The sequence below is a fragment of the Phaseolus vulgaris genome, chromosome 6 (assembly GCF_000499845.2).
Source record: "Phaseolus vulgaris cultivar G19833 chromosome 6, P. vulgaris v2.0, whole genome shotgun sequence".
Classification (NCBI taxonomy): Eukaryota; Viridiplantae; Streptophyta; class Magnoliopsida; order Fabales; family Fabaceae; genus Phaseolus; species Phaseolus vulgaris.
In genome coordinates this window covers 27231522-27240886 of record NC_023754.2, presented here as the reverse complement: position 1 = coordinate 27240886, position 9365 = coordinate 27231522, and the positions used below count along the sequence as shown (strand labels likewise).

General features: G+C 32.1%; 2 protein-coding genes across 2 annotated transcripts; one reads left to right on the top strand and one right to left on the bottom strand.

Moving 5' to 3' along the window:
* The first annotated feature begins 612 nt into the window (after positions 1–612).
* Positions 613–6873, top strand: LOC137832427 (subtilisin-like protease SBT5.6). The gene is made up of 9 exons (XM_068640588.1): positions 613–823; positions 929–1124; positions 1231–1422; positions 1739–1850; positions 3845–4406; positions 5109–5206; positions 5298–5655; positions 5911–6127; positions 6257–6873. Exons 1-9 carry the CDS (start codon positions 737–739, stop codon positions 6796–6798), a joined length of 2364 nt encoding a protein of 787 aa, XP_068496689.1. The 5' UTR covers positions 613–736; the 3' UTR covers positions 6799–6873.
* Positions 6874–7835: 962 nt separating this feature from the next.
* LOC137833572 (uncharacterized) lies at positions 7836–8294 on the bottom strand. Its single transcript, XM_068641913.1, has one exon. It carries the CDS (start codon positions 8292–8294, stop codon positions 7836–7838), a length of 459 nt encoding a protein of 152 aa, XP_068498014.1.
* Between the last annotated feature and the right edge of the window lie 1071 nt (positions 8295–9365).

Below are 9365 nucleotides of genomic sequence, written 5' to 3'. Positions count from 1 at the left end.
ATATAATAAATACATAACTACAATAGCTAATTAAAAACTAGGTGAGGAATCAAGGTATAAATAACAAAAAAGAATAATTAATGTCATCTGAAACTTTGAAAATAATAAATAAATAAAAACTAAAATATTTAAAAAGGGAAGAAAATGAAAATAATAGTTATAGATACTAATTTCTTTCTTAAATTTTCAAGCACCACAAATGGCACAAAATAACTTCATCCCTTTAAAATAATACCAAAAAAAGGACATATATTAGAATAATTTTTTTATATGATCAAAGGGTATAATAAATAGACTCTTTAAATATATTTTATTTCTAGTATGTATTTATGTTTCTCTTATTTACATTTCTAGTAATAAATAAATATGAATTTTATCAAAAACATAGAAATAAAGACGCATCTATAGTAGTTACACTTCCTTTTCCTAAAATACATTTAATCTATTAAATCCTTATAAATGTATCAAATCCTTCTGAATCATGCTAATATACAGGGAATCTTCGACAGAAACTAATTTAGTCCTACATAGTCAACATTTTATATATATATATATATATCACTGATCACGAGAGTTATGTCTTATAAGGAAAGACCTATGAAAATATCATTCCTTTAAAATCTTGTCGTTTAATCCCGAACCATACATTTAGGTTCAAACTCTAGAGATAAGAGCACTGAAACATTTGGTATAACCTCAATATAAATATCTCATTATCAAACTCATTTGTAGACAAATGGCAATTAAGGGCATTATTTCAGCAACTTACTTCTCACTTCTCCTCCTTCTACTTCCCTTGGCCTCATGCAGCAACACCAAGCAGGTCTTTCATTTTTCATCTACTATCCTTCTCAGTTTTTTTTTTTGTCTTCTGGTTTTCCATGTGGATTATAGTCTATGTGAAACAATTTTTCTCGGATTCTCTCAGGTTTATCTAGTTGAGTTGTTCGGAGATCACAGCAATAGTGATAAAACACATGAAGTTGAGAATACCCATCACGATTTTTTGCTTTCTGTAAAAGAAACTGAGGAGGAAGCACGAGCTTCCCTTCTTTATAGTTACAAACATAGTATCAATGGTTTTGCAGCATTGCTTACCCCAAAAGAAGCCAATGAGCTCTCAGGTAAAATTGGATAACTTTTTAACAGTTTTGATTTTAATTTTTAGTTCTTCTTAACCCTCTTTTTAGTTATATATTTGTCTAACTTTGGAAAGAAAAACATGGACAGAAATGGAGGGAGTGGTTTTTGTGCATAAAAACCAGGCAAGGATCTACTCTTTGCACACCACCAGATCATGGAAATTCGTGGGATTGGATAGGCATTTAAATCCAAGGGAAGAAATCTCCAATCACACAAATGGAGACTTGCAAAGCAGAGCACAATATGGGAAAGATATCATAGTAGGAATGATTGATAATGGTAATTTATCAGTATAAATGTCTTCCTTATATGTCTATGGTTTAATCTTGAAAATAATTAAACAAATATTAATGTTATTCATACAACATTTTTCCACAATGTTTATTTCTTTGTATCTCTAACTAACATCATATTACCTATATATTATTCGCATTTTTCTTTCCTTTCTTTCTGTGTAATAGCATTACTCTAATTATGGGTGTGGCTGTTCTCATTTTACTCTATTATATAACTAATCAGTAGCATCAAACCAGTGAGCATGTGAGTTAATTAGTATGTGCGTGTCAAAATGTGATGAGTGTGCTTCTACTTGCAGGTGTGTGGCCAGACTCAAAGAGCTTCAGTGATGAAGGGATGGAGCCTGTTCCAAAAAAATGGAAAGGAGAATGCCAAAATGGAACTGCTTTCGGTTCATCTCAGTGTAATAGGTGACGTTGCTTTTTCTTTATACCAAACCTGAACTTCTAATTTTTTTTTTGTATATATATATATATATATATATATATAATAATAGTTATGCAGACATATATTCAAACGTAAGTTATATTTCACAGGAAATAAATATAAGTAGTTTGATATTATTGCTTTTTCTTGAAGGGTAGTGATGGTAGTTTCTAAAATAGAGCCCTAAATTTGTTATTTCTGAATAAGCTATTAGTGTAGCTTTTTCATTATAGTTACATGTATTATAAAATGGCAAGACAATTGCCTTTTGATATGAAAGTTCTTCAATGAACTTTGGAACCTTTGAATGGTTTTCTTTATAAGTTTAGTCAGCACTAGTGGTCTCTTTCTTCATTTATTTAATCTTGAACTGAACACTAACGAATAGCTTAAATATTACTAAAGTAAAAGTTCAATTCACCATCCGTTGCTGCATAAATTATGATTATGTCATTGTCAAGGTGTATAATACTGTGAGATATTATATTTTTATAAAAAATAAAGAAAAACATATTTAACTGAAAGTAAAACATTATAGACCTACTGTTCTTAGAGAACCTTTGAGAAACATACAACTACATTTACATGGTTTTCTCTCTTTTTCTTTTCCTATACATATAGTATTAATTTTCTGAGAAAATGATAAAGAAGGTATTTTGAAATCCTTTAGCGATAGGTGGGGTTAAATTCTAAATAGAATATCTTAGAGGTTGTTAGTCTAGATACATATGATTTCTAGCTTTTTGTCCTTTTGACTTAATTGTTTTTGGCTTCTTTTATTCTGCATCTCGTGAGTTTCTCTACATGTATACCTGTGTTTGTGTATCTATCTCTTTCTTTCCTTTTTTCTTTTTGTTGTGTCAATGTCTTTTCTCTTGGCTTGTGGTGTGGACTATGCGTACCATTTCCATAGTCTAGAAGAAGATGATTGAAGGAAAAGAAAAATGTATAATTATTGAAAGCTCTACACTGAAATGGTCAGTGCATGCCAAAACACCAAAACATGTGACTGAGAGAGAAAAAAAGTGGCATGTAAACTAGGGGACAACATTTTCATCTGTATGTATTGGGATGATAGCCCTATGAAAATTATGCAGTTCTGACAAGTCTTTGTTTGGTGTTACTCGTGATGTTTCTGAATCTGACTGGGCCTTTTGACTGTGATATATTATATTTTTACAATAAAATCATATAGTAATTTCTGTAACTTTTTTCTGTATTTCTTTTTCCAGCACATTACCTATATAGAATGTCACTTTTCAATAAGAGTGACAAATTAGATAAATTTTATCTTACATAATTCATCAGATAAAAAAAACCATTAATCTATTTTATCCATCCCAATTCATTTCATAAAAATTCAATTTAATCCATAGCATTTTCTTATTGATAAATACTCAATCCATCTATACTATTTTTTTTAATTAAAAATAATTAACACATCAGTAATCATTTATAAATTAAACGGATGTACTTAACTTGATTTTTATATCTTGTATTTAATTAATTAATTTAGGTAGGACTCCATGAATAATGTATTATTATCTTTTTTTTTATTTGAATTATCTCTATAATTATATCTAATTGTGAATATATTTAATTTAATTCGTATTGAAATTAATTTTGATACATTTTAATCGCATTAAAAGATTGAAAATCAAAAGTATAAAAATAATCAAGTAAATAAAATGTTGTTCTCCTATTTACATTATTTCTGTTTAAACTCTTAAATTTAAAAGTCATTTTGGCTTCTTAAAATTTCTTTGCTATAGATTGATCATTCCATTAGTGTGTCATACTATTTTCATCAACTTAGCAAATATATGCAGAAAAGTCACGTGAAAGAGACATCCCATAATATAATAGTATGTTAAATAGTACTAATAGTACTTAATAAAAACAAGAGAGATTCTTAGCCTTTTTCCATGTGATTTTTTATGAATCCGTAATTAACATGAAGTTTGCATATTTGGTGCAGAAAGATTGTGGGAGCTCGTTACTACTTGCGTGGTTATGAAAGTCAATATGGGCCTCTAGATGAAAAAGAGGACTACAAATCAGCCCGTGACAAAGATGGTCATGGAACACACACAGCTTCAATAGTTGCGGGGCGTGCAGTGGCCCATGCCTCAGCCCTTGGAGGCTATGCCAAGGGCACAGCCATAGGTGGGGCCCCTTTGGCCCGTCTTGCCATATACAAAGCATGTTGGTCAATTAAGGGACAGTCAAAAGATGAAGGGAACGTATGCACAAACATTGACATGCTCAAAGCTATAGATGATGCCATTGGTGATGGTGTTGATGTTCTAAGCATTTCCATTGGCTTCAGTTCTCCACTTTCTTATGAAGAGGATGCGATTGCTAGGGGTGCATTGCATGCTGTGAGGAAAAACATTGTTGTAGTGTGCAGTGCAGGTAACTCTGGCCCTACACCTCAAACTTTGTCTAACCCTGCACCATGGATCATCACTGTTGGTGCCAGCACAGTGGATCGCTCCTTTCTTGCTCCTGTTAAGCTCAGCACTGGCACAGTCATTGAGGTAAACAGTTAAGTTTATAAATACTGTGTTTGGTTGCATGTCTATGTGAAGTAAAAATGGGTCAAATATATATACACATTGCTGGGAACACACTTGTTATTGTTTTTATTCGAAAATGGTGCATACACTTCTTTATCCACTTTATGTCTTAGGAAATCTTCATAAATTACTCTTCATTCTAAGATCAAACAGAACATTTGTAATAGAAGTTTGGCCCATCGTTCTTCGTTTTAATCATTATCAAATAAAGGAAAATAATATTACTCGTATACTTTATAAACCCAGATATTAGATGACGTGAAATTATCATTATAATTTTAGTTATGTAAAATTGGGTAGAGTTGATATACTGTTAGAATTTTGCTTTGATAAAAAAAATGAATCTATCGTTTTTAACAGTCAAAATTTTCTTTCAAAACACATATCGGTGAATTTTATCGGTCCAAAAATAAAAAATTTACGTGTTTATATTTTCAATAAAAAAATACGATAATTGGTAATTAAAGAACTCATAGGACCGGTTAAAAAGATTCCGATACTGAAAATTGAAACACAATTGGCCCAACGCTAATTCTATGTACAGAATTTCTCAAAATCACACGATCCATCTTGTTCAATTCTTGTAAAATACAAGATTCGAAAATGTATAGTGTATATGGGGCTACATGATTAACTTTGATTCGTTTTCCATGTTTATATCAGGGTCGATCAATTACTCCACTCCACATGGGAAACAAGTTTTACCCATTGGTTCTTGCTCATGATGTTGAACATCCAGGCTTGCCACGTAATAATTCTGGGTACATTTTCTGCACTTGGTGATTTTCTCTGATAGATTTTGATTATGTGACTAATATAAAATTGAAAAGGTTTGTTTAATTAACCATGTAGGTTCTGCTTGGACAATACTCTTGAACCTAACAAGACAAGGGGGAAGATAGTTCTCTGTCTTAGAGGGCAAGGTGGAAGGTTAAAAAAAGGCTTAGAAATTCAAAGGGCTGGGGGGGTTGGTTTGGTCCTTGGGAACAATCAACTAAATGGAAATGATGTACCCTCTGATCCTCATTTTATTCCAGCCACTGGAGTGTCCTATCATAATGCCTTAAAACTCATTCACTATATCCATTCTACCCCAAATCCAATGGTAAGATTTCTACCAGGAAAAACAGTGTTAAAAACAAGACCAGCACCCTTCATGGCCTCCTTCTCTAGCAGGGGTCCAAATATAATTGACCACAATATTCTCAAGGTACTAATTCCCTCATCATTTCTTCACTCTATCTATGTCCTTTTCTATTGTCTTTACAAAAATACTTTGATAACTACTCTGTCTCAATGTCCTTTGTTTTTTTTGGATAATATATCTGCCATAGTTGTCTCAAAATACTTCACTAAACATTACATTTGAAACCTTGTGTTGTGTCATCATGCAACTGATTTATCTTTATCTCCTGTGCATATATCAAAGTAACATCAAAATTCTTTAATCATTTTTCACTTTCAGCCTGATATTACAGCCCCAGGAGTAGACATATTAGCAGCATGGACCGCGGAAGATGGCCCCACACGAATGACATATAACGACAAACGAGTGGTGAAATACAACATCTTATCTGGAACTTCAATGTCTTGCCCTCATGTTGCTGCTGCAGCTGTTCTTCTCAAAGCCATACACCCTACTTGGAGCAGTGTTGCTATAAGATCTGCCCTCATGACTACAGGTAACTTCAACATGCTCATGATCCAACTCTTAATCTACCAAGTCTAAACTCTAACTTCATCATGCAATAAAAGTCTATAACAATAGCATTCCCAATTTTCCTGATCTGGATTCTTTTCTCTTCTTGCAGCCATTACAACGGACAACACTGGACATCCAATGGTTGATGAAAGTGGAAATCTTGCAACACCTTTTGCAATGGGATCTGGCCACTTCAACCCCAAAAGAGCAGCAGATCCTGGTCTAGTTTATGATGCCTCCTACAATGACTACTTTCTTTATACTTGTAGATTTGGAGAAACTAAAAAACTCAACATTACATATAACTGTCCAAAGTCACTTCCTGAATCCTTTGAACTCAACTATCCATCTATACAAATCCATCAACTCAATTACACTAGGACTATTAAGAGGACAGTCACCAATGTTGGTAGGAGAAGGAGTGTTTACAAGTTCAGTGCCTTTTCACCAAAGGAATTCTCCATTACAGCCACTCCAGATATCCTTAAATTTAAGGATGTTGGGCAGAAAAGGAAGTTCATCATCACAGTGACAGCAAACAGGGGTCAGATACTAACCAACCACGGCCAAGATGATTACTACTTTGGTTGGTATGCATGGACGCACGAACATACCGTTGTAAGAAGCCCAGTGGCAGTGTCTTTTATATAGAACTAGTCTTTGTACCCGTGGTTTTTTACAGGGAATTTAACATTCGTTAATAAAAAAAAATTATATTATATAAAAGTATCATACATAATATATAAAAATATCATCAAATTAAATATATTATATTTTATGAGGAAAATAAATTTATATATATAATAATGAAGACAAAGTGGTGGTATGATAAACGAAATGTGGATATCAAATGGTATGGAACATTGTAAAATTATTTGGCTTGCTTTTTTTTGTTGTTGTTTACACTCAATTTTTTTATATAGTTATATGAATATGTGTTTTGATAATTGAATATGTTAATCTTAAATTTTGCAATAGACAATATTTTGTAGTAGATGGTGAAGATAAAAGACTCATTTTATAATTTTATAATTTGATTTTGTTTGGAATTGTTTAAGAAACTAATTCATCAATATTTACAATATAAAAATAAATAAAAAAGATAATGACAAAATTATTTTGTTCTCGATAATGCAAATACTAAAACTAAATATTTAGATTTTCAATTTATTAAAATTGACTATGTTTAAAAAAAATGAAAAGTATTCATAATAGATTAAAAAATATATTTGCAATATTTATTTGAAAAATATATTTAGAAAAATATGGATTAATGATAAATCGAAAAAATAGACAAATAGAACATTTCATAAACCATCAAGATTTAATTATTTTCATTTTCTATATAATATTAGTTTGATTGAAGACCTTTTAAAAAAATATGTGTTTAGAAGATTAAGTTTAACTCTTGCGATAAAAAAAACTTTTATTCGTTGAGTACATTCATTAGATTGTCTAGCATGATGAACAATGTAGACTGGATGTCATGAACAAAATGTGTAGAAACTCAATTTTATGAGTGAAAACACAAGTTTTTTTTTTCTTATCAGCAATAAAAAATAAATAAATGGGAACTACTTCAGGAGTGGTCCAACCCTTATATATAAATAGCTAGCACCTTACCAACCTCCAACCAAGGAACACTTTCCTACTTAAATAAGGAACAACCAAAGCTACTCAAGAAAGCATTAAACAACCAGCCTCATACAATCCACTGGGTTCAAAACCCAGTTGGGGTACGTAAAGGAATTACAACAGGACTTTGCAAAAATCCAAGACCAAACATTTACCTGTACCAGTGCAAATACCTCGAGCGCATCTACCACGCCCCTGTCGAAGGTCACCGAGTTCCTATGTCTCCAAATTCCACTCACAACATCAACCCAAATCGCCCCCCAAACGTCATTAACCACATCAGAAGCCGAACACAACCTGAATTGTTGGAAGTTTACCAAAGGGTCCTTATGAATAACAAACGACACTCCAAGCCACTCAAAACAAAGACACCACATCCGCCAGGTAAACTCGCAGACGGAAAACAGATGACATGACGACTCTTCCACCTTCCCACACAAACCACACACCAGATTCTTTACCACCACCCCTCGCCTTTCCAAATTTACCCTAGTAGCAATCTTATTCTCCATCACCCTCCAAGCAGTGACCAAAGCGGAAGGCAAAGCTTTGCACCTCCACAACTTACTGTAAACTGGAGAAACCTCTCCAACTCTATCCTACCTAACCTGAAAATAGGCTGAGTTAACCATAAAAGTATGAAACCCCCTTGCCTTCCAAATCCAGCAATCTGCCTTCCCTGATTCCAACTTCGCCCCTTGTAGTAACTGAAAGAACTGCTCCACCAGAGGTTTCTCCCATTCAAAAAAGGGTCTACGCCATTCAAAGTGCCACACCCAAACACCATCAATCCAATTCCCTAATTCAGCTACCTTTGCACCTTTTGTCACACTAAGAGAGAAAATTCTCGGAAAAACACTCTTCAACGCTCCACAACTCAACCAATTGTCCTCCCAAAAAAGGATTTTAACACAAGTAGCACATTAAGTGTGAATTAATTGGAAAATTTTAACACAATGTGTATCAAAAACACATGTCCTAGACTATCAGAGGATGTAATTAGTATTGTAGAAACATGGTTTAAATTATCCAAGATACATGAAGGCATTACAATTTTTTTTGTTATCATGAAAAGCTTTTGGTTCAAGATATTAAAAAAATTACAATAATAAACTCATTATACTATACGATATGATATGTGATACACTAGATCAGTGAAAAACTTGTTAATACTTTTAAATACTTCTTTAATTGAATTCTTTTAATATTAAAACAATAATATAAATTAAATAAAATATGAATTTTTTTTAAGAAAACTTTAATATATTTATTATATGATTTTATTTTTAATATATATATATATATATATTAATTATGATGTTGTCTAAAACTTGTCTTTGTAAAATAAAATCTTAAATAATTTGTAATAAATTGTAACAAATATATAATTATTTGTCCGAAATTAATTTTAGTAAAAAGGCTTGATAAACTCATTCTATTTTGGAGTTAACCCCCTCCATTTCCCCACAACTATTCCTAATCCATTATGGTTTTCTGAAAATGTGGTTACGTAATAGCTGTTAGTTAAAGTGTCTGTGTATTTTGCAACTAGTTCCTTTATCATTTACATTGTTGCTGCAGAG

Coding starts and splice junctions, on each gene's coding strand:
- LOC137832427 (XM_068640588.1), top strand. CDS start 737: ATGGCAATTAAGGGCATTATTTCAGCAACTTACTTCTCACTTCTCCTC. Junction 1,423..1,738: donor AGTAGGAATGATTGATAATG/GTAATTTATCAG, acceptor TTCTACTTGCAG/GTGTGTGGCCAGACTCAAAG. Junction 6,128..6,256: donor ATCTGCCCTCATGACTACAG/GTAACTTCAACA, acceptor CTCTTCTTGCAG/CCATTACAACGGACAACACT.
- LOC137833572 (XM_068641913.1), bottom strand. CDS start 8,294: ATGGAGAATAAGATTGCTACTAGGGTAAATTTGGAAAGGCGAGGGGTG.